The sequence below is a fragment of the Mustelus asterias genome, chromosome 3, assembly GCF_964213995.1.
Source record: "Mustelus asterias chromosome 3, sMusAst1.hap1.1, whole genome shotgun sequence".
In the NCBI taxonomy this organism is placed as follows: Eukaryota; Metazoa; Chordata; class Chondrichthyes; order Carcharhiniformes; family Triakidae; genus Mustelus; species Mustelus asterias.
This window is the reverse complement of record NC_135803.1, coordinates 62,196,672-62,215,707: the sequence shown is the minus strand read 5'-3', so window position 1 is coordinate 62,215,707 and position 19,036 is coordinate 62,196,672. Positions and strand designations below refer to the sequence as shown.

The 19,036-nt window shown below is 44.8% G+C and overlaps 1 protein-coding gene across 1 annotated transcript; it reads right to left on the bottom strand.

Moving 5' to 3' along the window:
- Nucleotides 1-1,016: 1,016 nt before the first annotated feature.
- Nucleotides 1,017-18,646, bottom strand: LOC144484166 (hepatic and glial cell adhesion molecule-like; the record flags this gene model as incomplete). The annotated part of the gene is made up of 4 exons (XM_078202712.1): nt 1,017-2,383; nt 8,024-8,122; nt 17,480-17,752; nt 18,301-18,646. Coding segments are annotated over 4 exons (810 nt in total), but the record flags the coding sequence as incomplete, so codon positions are not given.
- Nucleotides 18,647-19,036: the final 390 nt, after the last annotated feature.

The following is a 19,036-nucleotide window of genomic DNA, read 5'->3' as shown; positions in this document are numbered from 1 at the left end:
CCAGCATTCAATGAGATCATGTCTGATCTGTTACCTGATTCTATATACCTGCCTTTAACCCATATACCTAATACCTTTAGATTACAAAAATCTTAAATTTAAACCATACAATAGATCTAGCATTAATTGCAATTTCTGAAGAATGCTAAACTTCTTCCATCTTTTGTATGAAGAAATATTTTCTAATTTCACCTCTGAAAGGTCAATCTCTAATTTTTAGACAATACCCCTTGTTCAAGGCTCCCCAATCAGAGGAAATAATTTCTCTCTATCTACCCTATCTTTTCCCCATAATATCTTGGAACATTTGATGTACTGTGGCCTAGGCGCCCACTCCCTTCTGAGCTGTTCTCTGGAGGACCCCTCTCCTCTGGCCTACCTCTTGTACCAGTGACTCCAAAACCCAACTTCCAAATTTCTGGGGGAGTGGAGGGAGTGGTGCTGCTATGCGTATTGTACCATTTTGTGCCAGTCACCTCACCCTTAAGAGGTGCAGTCTGGCCTGAACTAGTACTCAGCAGCTTTAACTGGTGCTAGTCTTACATGAACATGGGCTCCCTGCTAATACATCTCATTCAAAAGATGGCACCGCTGACATACAACACTCGGTCAGAATAGAATGGGATTGAAATGAGATTAATGTGTTCAAACTGGCCACAGTGAATTCAATGTTTGCAAGATTACTGTGGCAGTGTTTGTTAATCCATACACTCTATTCTTGTTCTTCTTATAAAAGTTGTATGATTTGACTGTTCCTTCTACCTTTGCTCCAATCTTTATTTCTCTTCCCCCTTCTTGTTGGAACAGCTGATTACCCTAGTACCCTAAAGGAAATGGTTGGTGAAAGTGATTAGCCTTTGGGTTGGTGATCATGGCTGAGTCAATTGTTATCCCCGATGAACAAAAACATAGGCACAGCACCCCTCCATCTCGAAATAATGAGCAATAACCAGAAACCAAAACTTGGCTGATATCACCCACAAATTAAAGCATGAATTAATTTATAAAACTCTGTTGGTTATAGTCCTTTAATAAACAAAAATGATAGGGGTGACAGCCCCTGGTGGGGCACTGTAGCTAATATAAAATTTCATAAGGAAATTTAAAATGTCATTCCAGGGAGTGATGAGGCACCCTAGTCCTGGTGGTGCTCACTGGCTGCGGAATACCTGAAGCGCCCCATTAGTTGTATGTGCATATTCTCAATCTCTTTTTATTCATTCATGGGACATGAGCGTCGCTGGATGGCCAGCATTTATATTCCATCCTGAGTTGCCTGAGGGCAGTTGAGACTCAACCACATTGCTGTGGGCCAGACCAGGTAAGGATGGTAGATTTCCTTCCCTAAAGAACATTAGTGAATCAGATAGGTTTTTCCCACAATCGGCAATGGTTTCATGGTCATCAGTAGATTCTTAATTCCAGTTTTTTAAAAATTGAATTCAAATTCCACCACCTGTTGTGGCAGGATTCAAACCCGGGTCCCCAGAACATTAGCTGAGTTTTGGATTAATAATCAAGCAATAATACGACTAGGCCATCGTCTCTCCCACGATGCATCTACCTCTACAATACGTCATGACTGCTGTTTGTAACACTCAACTTCATGTGGTATATTTTCAATTTATCACCCAGGTACCGAAATGACATTGTGAATCGGGTAATCACAGATGTTGTCCAACTTTCATGGAAATCACTGCTCAACAAAGCCAATTTTGTGTCTGAGCAGCAAGTTGGAAATGTCCCCCTACATTTCTTTTAACTTTAGTTCAAAACAAGATTGACAGTCTGAATGTATGTCTCTGTATGGTTCAGTACCCCCCATAATGCTGAATTAAAGTTCCATCTTTAATTGACAGACATGCAACCATGTATAGTTAAAACAAGAGCCTCATCCTTACAAATGCACATCAGTCATCAAAATGATGAGCTGGACACTGCTGGAGAAACAATAGGATGCAATTGGCACCAGTGTTCCCCACTGCAGACAGTAGAATAAATTGTCAGGGCCCTGATAAGCATTCAGCCTCTGCTACCTAATGGCATGGGCGTATAGGCATGCTTGGTCAGGCTATTATATAAACTCTATAGTTTTTTCAGAGCAAGGCAGCAGCATAGGATTTATTATAATGCTATTGCATTCCCTGGCATAGCAAAGCTGAATTTAAAACCCCATACCAATTATTCTCATTCTCCAGTCTAGTGAGATTCAAGTTCTTCCATTTTTGCTAGTAATTAGTTTTCACAAGGAGATTAATAATACAAGTAACACTGCAGATAATAGACAGTGTTTAGCTTGAATCAATTCTCGTAATGTATGTGGCTTCAATAGTTCCATCTTGAAGGTAACTTATTTCTTCATTCCTCATTTGCGTTGCTGTATCTGGAAAAGTGCATGAGATTCACATCACTTTATTATTTGAAAACTAGTCAGAAATGCATGATCCAGCAACCTAACAAAATGCAAGTGTATAGCTCTGGCCATTCAATGCACAACAGTCTGGTGAACTATTGGGGCGATTCTCCCATTGCGACCCGCAAATTTTCTGGCGGGTTGGGTCGGGAGATGCGCGTGTCAGCCATTTTGCGGGATTCGTGCATGCGTTCCCGACGCATGTGCATCTCCCAGAGCTGGAGAACAATCGCAGTCAGAACCGTGCTGGAATTTGGCGGAAAGAGAGGTAAGTGATTTCAATCTTTCTTAGATGTATTTTAAATCTATTTTAAATGTGATTATCGGGCCTGGCACATAACTAGCCGGGCCTGATAGCATCTCCCAACCCGCCAGGAGTACTTCACTCTGGCGGGATTTAGGGTAGCTTCCCACATTCGGGGAACCAGTGGGGGACCCCGCTGGAGGGAAGGGGGGCAATCGGAGCCCCCCAGGGGATCAGGCAGCAGTGGGGTGGTGCCCCCTGGGCATGGGCACCTTGGCAGTGCCAGCCTGTACTCCCTGGCACTGCCCAAGGGGCAAAGTGCCCATGCCAAGGGGCATCTTGGCACTGCCCATCAGGCATTGGGCAGTGCCAAGGGGGTGGGGCCTATTGTGGGTGGGGCCTAGGGGGTGATCAGTGGGAGCGGGGGGTCCCGCTGCCACTCTGCATGGGGATTGGTCTGGGCTGGAGGGAGGCCAGCGATCGGGAAAGGCTATAGGGGGGAGGTTGGTGGTCTGCCCGGGGGAGCCTGCCTCCTGGGGGGGTCTGCCTCCCATTGGGGGGTCAGCGGGGAGGGTCTGCCGGGGTGAGGGGAGTGGGGGATTGCCACTGCTGGGTGCGGGAGGCTCGATATCGGGGCACTCTGGATTGGGGAGGGGTCGGGGCTTGGCCCAGGAATTGTCGTAGGGGCCACGATTGGGCCGTGGGGATGGGTGGGGTGCTGGAGGGGCAGCACTGCGGGGGTCCCGGGCTGGCCAGCGATCGATCTGGCAAGCAAACGGGGAAACTGACAGGTCGGGGCCACTGCGCATGCGCAGAGTTCCAGAGCTGTCAGACTCCGGTGCGAATAGGCCCTCCCCACTCCCCCCCACCGGGTTTTTAATGATATTCATGATTATGACCTCTGCATTGCACAGAGCGGGGAGATTCAGGTCTGAAGTTGCACTGAAAAGACAGTCATGATCTAGACCAATTTTCCCACCAATTCCGCAGTTTTGGGAGAATCGCCCCGATGTTTCTCTAAAATATTCCTCGCTAGTTTATGGCGAGAAAAATTACATAAATTGCTTAGTGAGAGAGTGGTTAGAATGTGGAACAAGCTGTATTGGAAGAGAACTGTACAGATGTATCTAAGGGGAAGCTAGATAAACAAATAAGGACAAAAAGAATAAAAGGTTACCTTGATAGGGTTAAATAAAGAGGGATGGGAGGATGTTCATTCGGAGCATAAATGCAAGCATGAACCAGATAAGCAGAATGGATTGTTTCTTGTATGCAATCTGTGTAATCCTACAGCTACTTAGCTTGCATTTTTTGGAGTATAGAAATTGAGGTATGATCTGATTGAGCTGTTCAAAAGTTAAAACATTAAGGTAGATACGAGGGCGGGAATTTCCGATTTTTGCTGCCCCTCGCTGGCGACATAATTAGGTTCATGCACATAAGACTAAAGAAGGAAATTAGGAGAGCCAGAAGGGGTCACGAGAAGGCCCTGGCAGGTAGGATTAAGGAGAACCCTAAGGCGTTCTATAAATATGTGAAGAGTAAAAGGATGAGACGTGACGGAATAGGGCCTATAAAAGGTGAAGGCGGGAAAGGCTGTATGGAACCAGTAGAAATGGCAGAGGTGCTCAATGAGTGTTTTGCCTCGGTTTTCACAGAGGAGAAGGACCTGGGTGGATGTACTGCGGGCGTGCGGTGGACTGAAAGGATTGAGTATGTGGACTTTAAGAAAGAGGTTGTGCTGGAATCTTTGAATGGCATCAAGATAGATAAGTCGCCGGGTCCAGATGGGATGTACCCCAGGTTACTGTGGGAGGCGAGGGAAGAGATTGCAGAGCCTCTGGCGATGATCTTTGCGTCATCGATGGAGACGGGAGAGGTGCCGGAGGATTGGAGGTTTGCGGATGTGGTTCCTATTTTCAAGAAGGGGAATAGGGATAGCCCAGGTAATTACCGACCGGTGAGTCTAACCTCAGTGGTTGGTAAACTGATGGCGAAGATCCTGAGGGACAGGATATATGAGCATTTAACGAGGTTTAGTATGCTCAAGAATACTCAGCATGGCTTTGTCAAGGGCAGATTGTGCCTTACGAGCCTGGTGGAGTTCTTCGAAAATGTGACTGAACACATTGACGAAGGGAAGGCGGTAGATGTGGTTTATATGGATTTTAGCAAGGCGTTCGATAAGGTCCCCCATGCAAGGCTTCTAGAAAAAGCGAGAGGACATGGGATCCAAGCGGCCGCTGCCCGGTGGATCCAGAACTGGCTTGCCCAAAGGAGGCAGAGAGTGTGTATAGATGGGTCTTTTTCTAAATGGAGGTCGGTCACCAGTGGTGTGCCCCAGGGATCTGTTCTGGGACCCTTGCTGTTTGTCATTTTCATAAATGACCTGGATGAGGAAGCGGAGGGATGGGTTGGTAAGTTTGCCGATGACACGAAGGTTGGTGGGGTTGTGGATAGTCTGGAGGGATGTCAGAAGTTACAGAGGGACATAGATAGGATGCAAGACTGGGCGGAGAAGTGGCAGATGCCACTTCAACCCAGATAAATGCGTCGTGGTCCATTTTGGTAGGTCAAATGGGATGAAGGAGTACAATATAAAGGGAAAGACTCTTAGTACTGTAGAGGATCAGAAGGACCTTGGGGTCCGGGTCCATAGGACTCTAAAATTGGCCCCGGAGGTGGAGGAGGTGGTTAAGAAGGCGTATGGTGTGCTGGCCTTTATCAATCGAGGGATTGAGTTTAGGAGTCCGGGGATGACGATGCAGCTATACAAGACCCTCATCAGACCCCACTTGGAGTACTGTGCTCAGTTCTGGTCGCCTCACTATAGGAAGGATGTGGAAAAGATTGAAAGGGTGCAGAGGAGATTTACAAGGATGTTGCCTGGATTGAGTGGCATGCCTTATGAGGATAGGCTGAGGGAGCTCGGTCTTTTTTCCTTGGAGAGACGAAGGATGAGAGGAGACCTAATAGAGGTGAATAAGATGTTGAGAGGCATAGATCGGGTGGACTCTCAGAGGCTTTTTCCCAGGGTGGAAATGTCTGCTACGGGAGGATACAGGTTTAGGGTGCTGGGGGGGGGTAGGTACTGGGGAGATGTTAGGGGTAAGTTTTTCACACAGAGGGTGGTGGGCGAGTGGAATCGTCTGCCGTCAGTGGTGGTGGAGGCGAACTCAATAGGGTCTTTTAAGAGACTCCTGGATGAGTACATGGAGCTTAATAGGATGGAGGGTTATAGGTAGGTCTAGAAGGTAGGGAAGTGTTCGGCACAACTTGTGGGCCGAAGGGCCTGTTTGTGCTGTAGTTTTTCTATGTTTCTATGTTTCTAATGGACGTGAACCTGTTTTCAATATATATCAATATATTTTAATAGAATTAAATATTCCCCCTACCAGATATTGACCCCTCACCGTAATTTCAAACCTCAGCAACATGACATCACATTGATAAGGTTTACAATAGGTACACCCAGACATAAGACTGATGTAGGATCTCCTGAGGGTATAAATGTGAGTATATCCCCCTGGGGAGAGGGACATGGCCAAGCAGTGCCTTGCCAATGCCCCTGGCACAGGTTGGCACTGCCAGGTTGACAACATACCCACCTCGCAGTGCCAACCTGTGCCAGTGAGCAGTGCCAGGAGTGGACCATAGTGGGACCCTCATGTGAGTGGGGGGGGAGGTATTCATTTATTTGTGGTGGTGGGTGGGAATGGGCGTGGGAGCTGGGGGTGCCGGGATTGACTGTTTAGGGTGGGGGTGGGGAGTGCTGGCTCTGGTTGCGGAGGGAGGGTGGGGAATGCTGGTTCTTATTGCAAGGGGGGTGTTGGACAATGCCAACTCTGATTGGGGGGGGGGGGGTAACCTCTGAAACCTATGTGGTGGGGTGGTGGGGGAGGTTACTTTATCCTCTGATCACGGCGCCCTTTAAACATGGCGCCCTGGTCTCAGTGCAGCTGGGCTTTCTGATGTCTTTAGGCCCCGCCCTTCTAGATGACAGCATAAAACTTATCCACCTGTTTGTTTTTCACAGAGGGTGGTTAAAATGGCTGGCACGGTAGCACAGTGGTTAGCACTGCTGCTTCACAGCTCCAGGGACCTGGGTTTGGTTCCTGGCTCGGGTCACTGTCCAGACTGAGAGCTTTTTAAAAATTCCGTCAGAGTATCAAGGGATGAAGAGCTAAGGAAATAAATAGAATTGGGATGTGGATTACCCATGATCTAACTGAATAGCGTGGCAGGCTTGAGGGGCTGAATGGCTTACTAATGACTCTATGGGCTGCAATTTACAGGACACCATGTTTCTTTCCATCCTTCTCAACTAAAAGGTTGGTTGGGAGCCTGCCCACGAGAAAACTGGTTACTGAGTAACCATATTAAACAGGGCTGGGCGTTAACTGGCTAAGATTCAGAATTGTGTTGGTACCTTAGAGAATTGCACCAGATTCAAGCAGTGGCCACTGATGGGACTACAGCCAGTCTCTGAGGAAGACGAGACTGTAGATACCAGTAGGCCCCACTGAAGGGGGCTGGAGGCCTGGGGTTGAAAGACCAGTGGAGGAGGGTGAAAGGGGGTTATGACTTTTGGGAACCTGCGGGGCAGGGGCGCTGGGATACCTCCATTAAGCACAGGGAATCCAGTATAAAAGCACTCTCACTTTCTTGCCTGACACCAACTCACCCAGCAAAACCTTGTCTACCCACATAGACTTGGTCACCTTGCTACAGGTAAAATAATGGCGGGGATGTGATGAGACACTTAAGCACCATTTACTGGCTAGTTAAGGAGCTCATCAGAAACAAGGGCAAGAGGGCCACCCAACAAGTTGAGGGCAGGCAGGTAGGCAGTGGGCAGTTCCACCGATATTGCATTTTATGAGTCCCCTGGCTTCAAACACAGCAGCGGGGCGGAGTGGGGGGGGGGGCTCGTAAAATTCAGCCCTATGTTCATAGATTGAAATGGTTTCAGCAGATGCTGGTGAATGTATGGAATGGCTGGTCCAGGAGTGCAGAGCGAGAACATTTCAGACAGCATTCGATACATATTTGAGAGAGTGGGCATTTGAGTAGTATTAATTTTGAAATCACCCAATCATTCACTTTATGTTCTTAATCCACAAGACAAAAATGTTTAGGAAAATGATACCTTTTGATTAATAATTATCTTTAAAAATGCAAGCAAATAACTAATGTTCTGTATTTTTAAAACAATCTGTTTGATTTAGAATGTAGTTCATGTCCAATACTTAATCCTGAAATAACTCTCTATCCATAAATCTTTCAATTCACGGAATAAATAATAAATATTTTTGGACTTCTGCTGAATCCTTATAGCTTTGAGTAATAATAGTAATTATACTTACTGCTTCCTTTATCACGAGCAGTCCGTTTTATTTTGTAGAAGTATACAATTAAAACCAAAACAATAAGTACAACACTTATACTTAGCAGGATCTTCAGTTCTAAAATAAATCAGAGAAAGGTTCAAATTTATCACACATTAAAACACTGACATGACAATTTAACCAACATGTGACAACCTTAGTGGAAAACAATCATTAATTATACACTATTATATGCTAGTAGACATGGGGAAAATACAATGAAAATGTTAGAAGCTGGTTAAATCTTGTTGTTACAGAAGTAATTCACTTCCTTTAAGAGTATAAGAACGAGGATCAGGAGTAGGCAATTCAACCTCTCTAGCCTGCTTTGCCATTCAATACAATCATGGCTGATCTTGTCTTGGCCTCAACTCCAGTTTCCTACCCATTCTCCATAACCCTTCAGCCCGTTACTGAACAAAATCTGTATATCTCCTCCTTAAATTTACTCAATGTCCCGCCATCCACCACACTCTGCAGTAGTGAATTCCACAGATTCACGATCCTTCGAGAGAAGTAGTTTCTCCTCATCTCAGTTTTAAATCTACTACCCCTGATACTAAAACTATTACATCTCATCCACTCTACCTCTACCCTGTCAATTCCCTTTTTCATCTTATATACTTCAATTAGATCTCCTCTCATTCTTTTAAACTTTAGAGAGCATAGGCCTAAACTGCTCAACCTCTCTGCATAAGACAAGCCCCTTAGCTCTGGAATCAATCTAGTGAACCTCTTCTGAACTGCCTCCAATGCAACTATATCCTTCCTCAAGGGACCAAAACTGTGCACAATAGTCCAGGTGTGATCTCACGAATGCTTTGCACAGTGGCAGCAATTCTACACTACTTTTATACTCTATTTCTTTATCAATAACTGCTAAAATTCCATTTGCCTTCTTTATTACCTGCTGTATCTGCATGCTAGTTTTATGCAATTCATGCACGAGGACACTTAAATCCCTCTGCACCGAAGTTTCACTCCATTTAGATAATAAGTTGCCTTTCCATTTTACTGAACAAAATGGATAACCTTGCACTGATCTGCATTAAACTCCATCTGCCAAATTTTGGCCCACTCATCTAACCTATCTAAATCCATTTGTAAATTGTTTATTTCTTTATTGCAACTTACTATCCCATCTATTTTAGTGTCATCTGCAAATGTGGCTATAGTACCTTCTATCCCTATATCTAAATCATTTTTCTAGATGTAAATATTTAGGACCTGAGGACCAGATCCTGTGGCACCCCATTAGTTACATCTCTCCAACCAGTAAAAGATCCAACGATTCCAACTCTCCATTTTTTGTTGGCTAGCAAGAACATAGAACATAGAACAGTACAGCACAGAACAGGCCCTTCGGCCCACGATGTTGTGCCGAGCTTTATCTGAAACCAAGATCAAGCTATCCCACTCCCTATCATCCTAGTGCGCTCCATGTGCCTATCCAATAACCGCTTAAATGTTCCTAAAGTGTCTGACTCCAGTATCACTGCAGGCAGTCCATTCCACACCCCAACCACTCTCTGCGTAAAGAACCTACCTCTGATATCCTTCCTATATCTCCCACCACGAACCCTATAGTTATGCCCCCTTGTAATAGCTCCATCCACCCGAGGAAATCGTCTTTGAACGTTCACTCTATCTATCCCATTCATCATTTTATAAACCTCTATTAAGTCTCCCCTCAGCCTCCTCCACTCCGGAGCGAACAGCCCTAGCTCCCTCAACCTTTTCTCATAAGACCTACCCTCCAAACCAGGTAGCATCCTGGTAAATCTCCTCTGCACTCTTTCCAGCGCTTCCACATCCTTCTTATAGTGAGGTGACCAGAACTGCACACAATATTCCAAATGTGGTCTCACCAAGGTCCTGTACAGTTGCAGCATAACCCCACGGCTCTCAAACTCCAACCCCCTGTTAATAAAAGCTAACACACTATAGGCCTTCTTCACAGCTCTATCCACTTGAGTGGCAACCTTTAGAGATCTGTGGATATGGACCCCAAGATCTCTCTGTTCCTCCACAGTCTTCAGAACCCTACCTTTGACCCTGTAATCCACATTTAAATTAGTCCTACCAAAATGAATCATCTCACATTTATCAGGGTTAAACTCCATTTGCCATTTTTCAGCCCAGCTTTGCATCCTATCTATGTCTCTTTGCAGCCTACAACAGCCCTCCACCTCATCCACTACTCCACCAATCTTGGTGTCATCAGCAAATTTACTGATCCACCCTTCAGCCCCCTCCTCTAAGTCATTAATAAAAATCACAAAGCACTGATCCCTGCGGCACTCCGCTAGCAACCTGCCTCCAATCCGAAAATTTTCCATCGACCACCACCCTCTGTCTTCGATCAGACAGCCAGTTACCTATCCAATCGGCCAACTTTCCCTCTATCCCACACCTCCTCACTTTCATCATAAGCCGACCATGGGGCACCTTATCAAACACCTTACTAAAATCCATGTATATGACATCAACTGCCCTACCTTCATCAACACACTTAGTTACCTCCTCAAAAATTTCAATCAAATTTGTGAGGCACGACTTGCCCTTCACGAATCCGTGCTGACTATCCCGGATTAATCCGCATCTTTCTAAATGGTCGTAAATCCCATCTCTAAGGACCTTTTCCATCAATTTACCAACCACCGAAGTAAGACTAACCGGTCTATAATTACCAGGGTCATTTCTATTCCCTTTCTTAAACAGAGGAACAACATTCGCCATTCTCCAGTCCTCTGGCACCATCCCCGTGGACAGTGAGGACCCAAAGATCAAAGCCAAAGGCTCTGCAATCTCATCCCTTGCCTCCCAAACAATCCTAGGATATATTTCATCAGGCCCAGGGGACTTATCGACCTTCAGTTTATTCAAAACTGCCAGGACATCCTCCCTCCGAACATCTATTTCCTCCAGCCTATTAGCCTGTAACACCTTCTCTTCCTCAAAAACATGGCCCCTCTCCTTGGTGAACACTGAAGAAAAGTATTAATTCATCACCTCGCCTATCTCTACTGACTCCATACACAAGTTCCCACTACTGTCCTTGACCGGCCCTAACCTCACCCTGGTCATTCTTTTATTCCTCACATAAGAGTAAAAAGCCTTGGGGTTTTCCTTGATCCGACCCACCAAGGACTTCTCATGTCCCCTCCTAGCTCTCCTAAGCCCCTTTTTCAGCTCGTTCCTTGCTAACTTGTAACCCTCAATCGAGCCATCTGAACCTTGTTTCCTCATCCCTACATAAGCTTCCCTCTTCCTTTTCACAAGACATTCCACCTCTTTCGTGAACCATGGTTCCCTCACTCGGCCATTTCCTCCCTGCCCGACAGGGACATACCTATCAAGGACACCCAGTATTTGTTCCTTGAAAAAGTTCCACTTTTCATAAGTGCCTTTCCCTGACAGTTTCTGTTCCCAACTTATGCCCCCTAATTCTTGCCTACTTGCATCATAATTACCTCTCCCCCAATTGTAAACCTTGCCCTGCCGTACAGCCCTATCCCTCTCCATTGCAATAACTAAAGACACCGAATTGTGGTCACTATCCCCAAAGTGCTCTCCCACAACCAAATCTAACACAAGCTAATAAATTACTCCAACTCCATGTGATCTTACCTTGTGTATTAATCTTTTGTGTGACACCTTATCAAACGCTTTCCTGAAGTCCAAATATATTACATCCCCATTATCCACTTTATTACATCTTCGAAGAACTCTTGCAAATTAGTCAAACACAATTTACCCTTCATAAAACCATGCTGACTCTGATGGATTGCATTTTGACTTTCCAAATGTCCTGTTATTACTTCCTTAATAATGTATTCTAACAATTTCCCAACAACAGACATTAATCTAACTGATTTATAGTTTCCGACTTTGTTGCATACATAAGCAGGCACTCCAAATTTCCATGAAGCTCAAGAAAAACAGGAGTAAGAGATGTACCCTACAACTTGAAGTCAATATTTTGTTTGAAAAAATAATAGCTCATCTACCAATTCATTGCTCTGGATAGTCTGAGATTTGAAGCATGATGTTTGCTATCTCAGGGGCTACTTCTATTGGCTCTGTTTTTTCAGTCAGGCCATTGCTTAGATTCTTCCAGTGAAAGTAATCTAAATATAAACACACTAAGCTCAATTAGAAGTTAATAGTTGAGGGAAGTTTCTATAAACCATTGCTATTCGTAAACTCTTAGCTGAAGAGACTGCACTACTAAACTCAGAGAAATGAACCCACAGAATATGGTGACATTTCTTCTTTTCTTTAATTGATACTTTCAGCACTTTGAAACATGACTGCACATCTCAAAGCAAGTCTTTATTTTCTGCAGAGTGGAATCCCTCTTTAGTTTTTGCTCTTGGTAATGTTCAAGTGAAGGCAGTGTTCAATTATACAAAACTACAATATTGAATGTGGTACCTTTACAGCTGCTTGGGGTGTGCACTGTAAGTCAATGGCATAGCTCAGTGTGGTTTCGATAGCACATTTCCCATTGTCATCTTTTACAAGCAGCCTAAAAGAGGTGTGTGTCTATGGCAATAAGAACTCCTGCAGAGAGTTTCAGCAGATAAGAATTGCAGAACGTTTTTACCTTATAACCCTTTAATATTCAATGTAATATGTTCAGAGTTTCTGCCACCAAACATTTTTCAAACCTGTAGATCCTTTTTTTAAGTAGCCATTGAAGACCTGACTTCAGCTGTATTGCCAATGCATTGGCGTCTATTGGGGCCTGGTAATTTTAAAAAATGTATTTGTTTATGGCTATATGACCATCCCTAAATGCCTTGAGAAGACAGTGGTGAGCTACCTACTTGAACTGCTGCAGTCCATGATGTGTAGGTTCATCCAGAGTGCTGTTAGGAATGGAGTTCCAGGATTTTGACCAAGTAGCAGTGAAGGAACAGTGATATGGTTCCCAGTCAGGATATTGCGGGGCTTGGAGGAAAATCTATAACCATAGCCGGGATTCTCCCAGCCCGCTGCGCTGCTCGAGTAGGAACAGAAGTCTCTGAGCCTAAAGCATCTCCCACCAGCAGGTTTTACAACTGGTCCCCACCAATTGGGAACAGGCGTACTCACCCTGCTGGTGGAGTCAAAGGCCACTGAGGCACTCCCCCGGGAGGTCGGGGGCAAGGGGATGCCCATTGGACAGTGCCAGCCTGGCAGTGTAAGCCTGGCACCCTGGCACTGCCCACCAGGCTCTGGACATGCCAAGGGGGTGGAGCCTAGTGGGAGGTGATCAGTGGTGGTGGGGGGAACCTGCTGCCACTGTACAATGGGATTGGTGTACAACCCCACCCGTGAGGAGTGGGGTTGGGTTTGGGGCTGGCCTTTGCGGGGGGGGGGCCTGGCGGGTCCGGAAAGCTGGTGGTCAGCTGGGGATTGGGTGTTGCGGGGGGGGGGGGGGGGTGGGGGGGGGGGTCGGGAGGCCAGTGATTGGGGAGAAGCAGGCTTGGGAAAATATTGGAAGGCCAGCGATCAGGAGGCTGGTGATGTGGGTGCGGGGCAGTGCAGATGCGCCGATCTCCCCACTGACTTCTGCAACGGGATGAGGCCCGCCCGCCCCTCACTTCCCGGTGTGAATCACTCCGAGGCACTCTGTGATGCACAGAGTGTCGGAAATTCGTTCTGGTAAGTGCACCCAAAAAACGGGCAGGAAAATCTCCCATTTTCCCATCTGGTGGGCACTTGCTTTTTTTTTGGTAGAATTAACCTCAATATTCCCAATCATTATGGACAAAGAGTTTGTACTAATGTTGACTTGAAAATGTGAAAGGTATAATGGGTGAACAAATGCTAACAAAGAAACAAGTGTAAAGAAAGAGTAAGAATGTGCAACTATATATCGCCTATCACAACATTAGGAGTGCCTCCGAATAAAACATAGCAATTTACATGTAGTAAGGCCCCAAACTGCAAGAAGAAATATAACTAGATAATATGTTATTGTAATATTGGCTGAGGAATAAATGCTTGTCAGAACATTGGGAGAACTCACTGCTCTTCATCAAATAATGGCATGGAATTGTTTATATCAATCTGAGATGGTTTAACATCTTATTTTTAAAAAGTACCTCCAATAGTACTGCACTCTCAAAAATGAAATTTCAATATTTTATATGAGGTGAGAAAATATAACTGAGCTAAAACTGCAACATAAATATCTTTAATGTAATGTGCTCTGAAATTCCATTGTAAAGAAGCATGAGTCGCACGGTGGCAGTGATTAGCACTGCTGCCTCACAGCGCCAGGGACTCGGGTTCAATTCCGGCCTTGTGTCTGCATGGGTTTCCTCTGGGTATTCCAGTTTCCTCCCACAATCCAAAAGACATGCTGGTTAGGTGCATTAGCATGCTAAAATCTCCCTCAGTGTACCCGAACAGGCGCCAAAGTGTGATGATTAGGGGATTTTCACAGTAACTTCATTGCAGTGTTAATGTAAGCCTACTTACATTACTTAATGGTAAGTCTGCTTGAAATATTAATAAATAAACTAAACTTAAACAAAAGCCAGTGCAGCCAATTAACTGCATCAATGCACTGTTACTTCCATTGTAAAAGTACAATAATCAAGAGGTGCAAGTTGGAAATTAATGCTATATGAGTTACAATTCGTTAAGGCTGTGATTTGAATTCATGATAATGTGTGTTCAGAATACCATGCTTTTTCAGCAAACCATACATAAATCACCAAAACAGTGGAACTCTCTCTCCCACATCTAATTACATCTATATTCACCAAGCTTGACAGTACCTGGATGGAATAGGTCCATGTTAAGACAGCATGATCATAAGACTTAGGCTGGAATTCTCCAACCTCTTCCATGGCTGAGATTATCGGATCCCGCTGCAGTGTTAGTGATTTGGCTGAGCATCAAATTCTCTGCTCTCACTGGCAGCGGTGCAGGGCTTATGACAAAGAACAAGAACAAAGAACAATACAGCACAGGAACAGGCCCTTCGGCCCTCCAAGCCCGCGCCGCTCCCCGGTCCAGGATTGAATCCTGAATCCAGGATCCCCGCCCAATTTTCCAGCCTATCTACATCCTAATATCCTATCCACCGAGCTGTCCCTCACAGCTACGATGCTTTGTTCATCACAACCTATTAACTCACCCCCACCCCCCCATTCCGGACCATGTGATCTCCAGGGAGAGGCGAAAACCCAGAGTGAAAACCCCAGGGCTAATATGGGGAAAAGAAAATCTGGGAAATTCCTCTCCGACCCCCTGAGGCGATCGAAACGGGTCCAGGAGATCACACTGGCCCTGATCAGAAAATGCTTCCCAACCCTATTCATTTCCACTTCTGCTTTACGAACACCATCTGAATTCCCTGCCCCCGAGACAGGTTCCCAACTATCCGCAGTCTCGCTCTGTACTGGCAACAGCAAGATGATCATAGAATGAAGCCTTGAAACGAGAAACAAAGAACAATTAGCCCGCGCCGCTCCCTGGTCCAAACTAGACCACTCTTTTGTATCCCTCCATTCCCACTCCGTTCATATAGCTGTCTAGATAAGTCTTAAACGTTCCCAGTGTGTCCGCCTCCACCACCTTGCCCGGCAACACATTCCAGGTCCCCACGACCATCTGTGTAAAATATGTCCTTCTGATATCTGTGTTAAACCTCCCCCCCTTCACCTTGAACCTATGACCCCTCGTGAACGTCACCACCGACCCGGGGAAAAGCTTCCCACCGTTCACCCTATCTATGCCTTTCATAATTTTATACACCTCTATTAAGTCTCCTCTCATCCTCCGTCTTTCCAAGGAGAACAACCCCAGTTTCCCCAATCTCTCCTCATAACCAAGCCCCTCCATACCAGGCAACATCCTGGTAAACCTCCTCTGTACTCTCTCCAAAGCCTCCACGTCCTTCTGGTAGTGTGGCGACCAGAACTGGACGCAGTATTCCAAATGCGGCCGAACCAACGTTCTATACATCTGCAACATCAGACCCCAACTTTTATACTCTATGCCCCGTCCTATAAAGGCAAGCATGCCATATGCCTTCTTCACCACCTTCTCCACCTGTGACGTCACCTTCAAAGATCTGTGGACTTGCACACCCAGGTCCCTCTGCGTCTCTACACCCTTTATGGTTCTTCCATTTATCGTGTAGCTCCTCCCTACATTATTCCCACCAAAATGCATCACTTCGCATTTATCAGGATTGAACTCCATCTGCCATTTCCTTGCCCAAATTTCCAGCCTATCTATATCCTTCTGTAGCCTCTGACAATGTTCCTCACTATCTGCAAGTCCTGCCAGTTTTGTGTCGTCCGCAAACGTACTGATCACCCCAGTTACTCCTTCTTCCAGATCATTTATATAAATCACAAACAGCAGAGGTCCCAATACAGAGCCCTGCGGTACACCACTAGTCACAGGCCTCCAGCCGGAAAAAGACCCTTCCACTACCACCCTCTGTCTTCTATGACCAAGCCAGTTCTCCACCCATCTAGCCACCTCCCCCTTTATCCCATGAGATCCAACCTTTTTCACTAGCCTACCATGAGGGACTTTGTCAAACGCTTTACTAAAGTCCATATAGACAACATCCACGGCCCTTCCTTCGTCAACCATTTTGGTCACTTCTTCAAAAAACACCACCAGGTTAGTGAGGCATGACCTCCCTCTCACAAAACCATGCTGACTATCGTTAAATCAGAGAATCGCTGACATCAGAGAATTCCAGCCTTTTGGCCCATTTGGCCCATTAAGTCTGCTCTGAAAGTCAATGAGATCAAGACTGATCTGATATGATAATCCTCAGCTCCACTTTCCCGCCTTATCCCCATTTTATGCAAGATCTGTCTAAAAAAGTATGAGTGTCCTGCTCTCATTACTACAGCAATCACAGCTTGGATTTATGTAGTAAATTGAATATAGTAAAACATCCCAAAGCACCTCATGGAAGGATTATCAAACAAATCTGACACTAAGCTATAAAAGCAGACATTAGGACAGATGACCAAACACTTGGTCAAAGAGATAGATTTTAAGGAACATCTTAAACGACAAGAGAGAGGTTGATACTCAGAGAGGTTTACAGAGGGTATGCCAGAGCTTAGAGCCTAGGCCACTGAACCAATGGAGGAGAATTTAAATTGGATATGCGCAAGAGGCTGGAGGTGAAGAAATGCTGATATCTCATTGGATTGTAGAGCTGGAGAAGATACAAAAATAGGAAGATATGAGCCAATGGAGCAATTCAAAAGCAAAGGAGAGAATTTAAAATTGATATGTTGCTGTCCAGGCTGTGAATGTCGGTCAGCAAGCACAGGGGTGATGAGTGAATGGAGCTTATGGTAGAATTTTGGATGAGCTTAAGTTTGTGGAGTCTGGAAGATGAGAGGCTGGACAGATGAACATTGGAATAGTACCATGGTAGGTTAGACTATTTCTCACCTTTAAAAGGTTTTCTTTTACACTCTTTTATGGTCCATGGATCGCTGGTTGCATTGCTGACTGGATTCTCTGCTATACACTTGTACCAATATTGTTCTTCTTCATTTGCATGGTCTATCACTAAATCTGGCCCATCATATGTTCCATTGATGGCTCCAGATAAAGATAGTTTTTCCCAGTGAAACGTGACATTTGTTCCATTGGAGACTTCACAACTCAGGCTGACATTTGCAGTTGAACAAGTTATTTTCGTCCGAGGTTTGGAAACAGGCTCTGAAATATCAGGAGATGAATAATGAGCCTTGATAGTATTTCTTGAATGTCACTATTTTACACTTAGTGAGAAATTAATAAGTGGTTACATTCCAGAAAAGTGCACAAATCTGAAATGTATATAACTGGATCACCCAAACAACACAAGTCCTGATGTTAATGTATTATCAGTACAATCTTGTCCAAACTAATCCTCCAGTTCATTCTATAAAGTTCCTTCAGTTTAAATGGGTTAACAAAAAGTTGAAAATACACAACAGGCCCTAACCTAGGAGAATATCCAGATTAACCCAGACATTCTGTTTTCAGAAGCTGATGAACTTTCTGTGTCAATAACAGATCTGAGATAATGAGAAGGGCAGCCACAAAGTGAGATTTCTGCCTTCCTCTCTCTCCACTGCATTCCTCATCTCAGCTGGAATCCTGAGTGGAGGTCTGGAGCCTCCTCATCGAGTGAACACTATTATTCTGTCTTAGTAATTGTCTCAGACTCACACTGGGATTGAAAACCATAGTTTTATTTAAAGTTATAAATTAAATTAACTTACCAAACACTTGCAAATCAAATAATTGTTCCCTTGCTGCTGTCTTTGATTTGTCAAAGCAATTAATTTCTATTTGGTATAATTTAGTGTCAGTAATCTGTACGTTGAGCAGCTTCACAGAATCATTCACGCTCCTCTGCAGTCTGTTTTCATACAGTGGCCGTTTGTCAAATGGGTTGAATCCCCATGAAGCAAGTTTAGTATGAATTGGTGATTTGATGAAAAATGTTGCTTCATACAGAGCTGTACATTGGTTATGTACAGGAAACAGAACCTGTTCTCCCACAATGGCATTAGTGGTGGTATCGGGTACAGCTGTGATCTCCGTCTCACACAGCGTCAGCAAATGGAATACTGGAATGGAACACAAATATCTGCGTTAAATTGATAAACATTTATCTTTCTGCACAATAATTAAGTTATTAGTTCCCTTTACCTGAAAGCAGTGGCAGTATGTTCACATTAAGGTGGTCTGATTTCTTCAGATCTGTGTTGTGTACTGTTTGTTTTTTCTTCGTGCTTGCCATGATCTGTTATAAAAGAACCTCACCTATAGAATAAAAAACATTTGTTGAGTCAGGGCACTGTCTTTCCATCAGAATCTAACGTATCCCAATTGGAATATGTTGATGCAATTTTTTTTAACATTGTAAAACGTCAGTAATTGGCACACATCATTGTATAAGAGCACCAAGATTTCTGATAATTTGAGTGCTGTGATTATTTGCTTCCAAACATG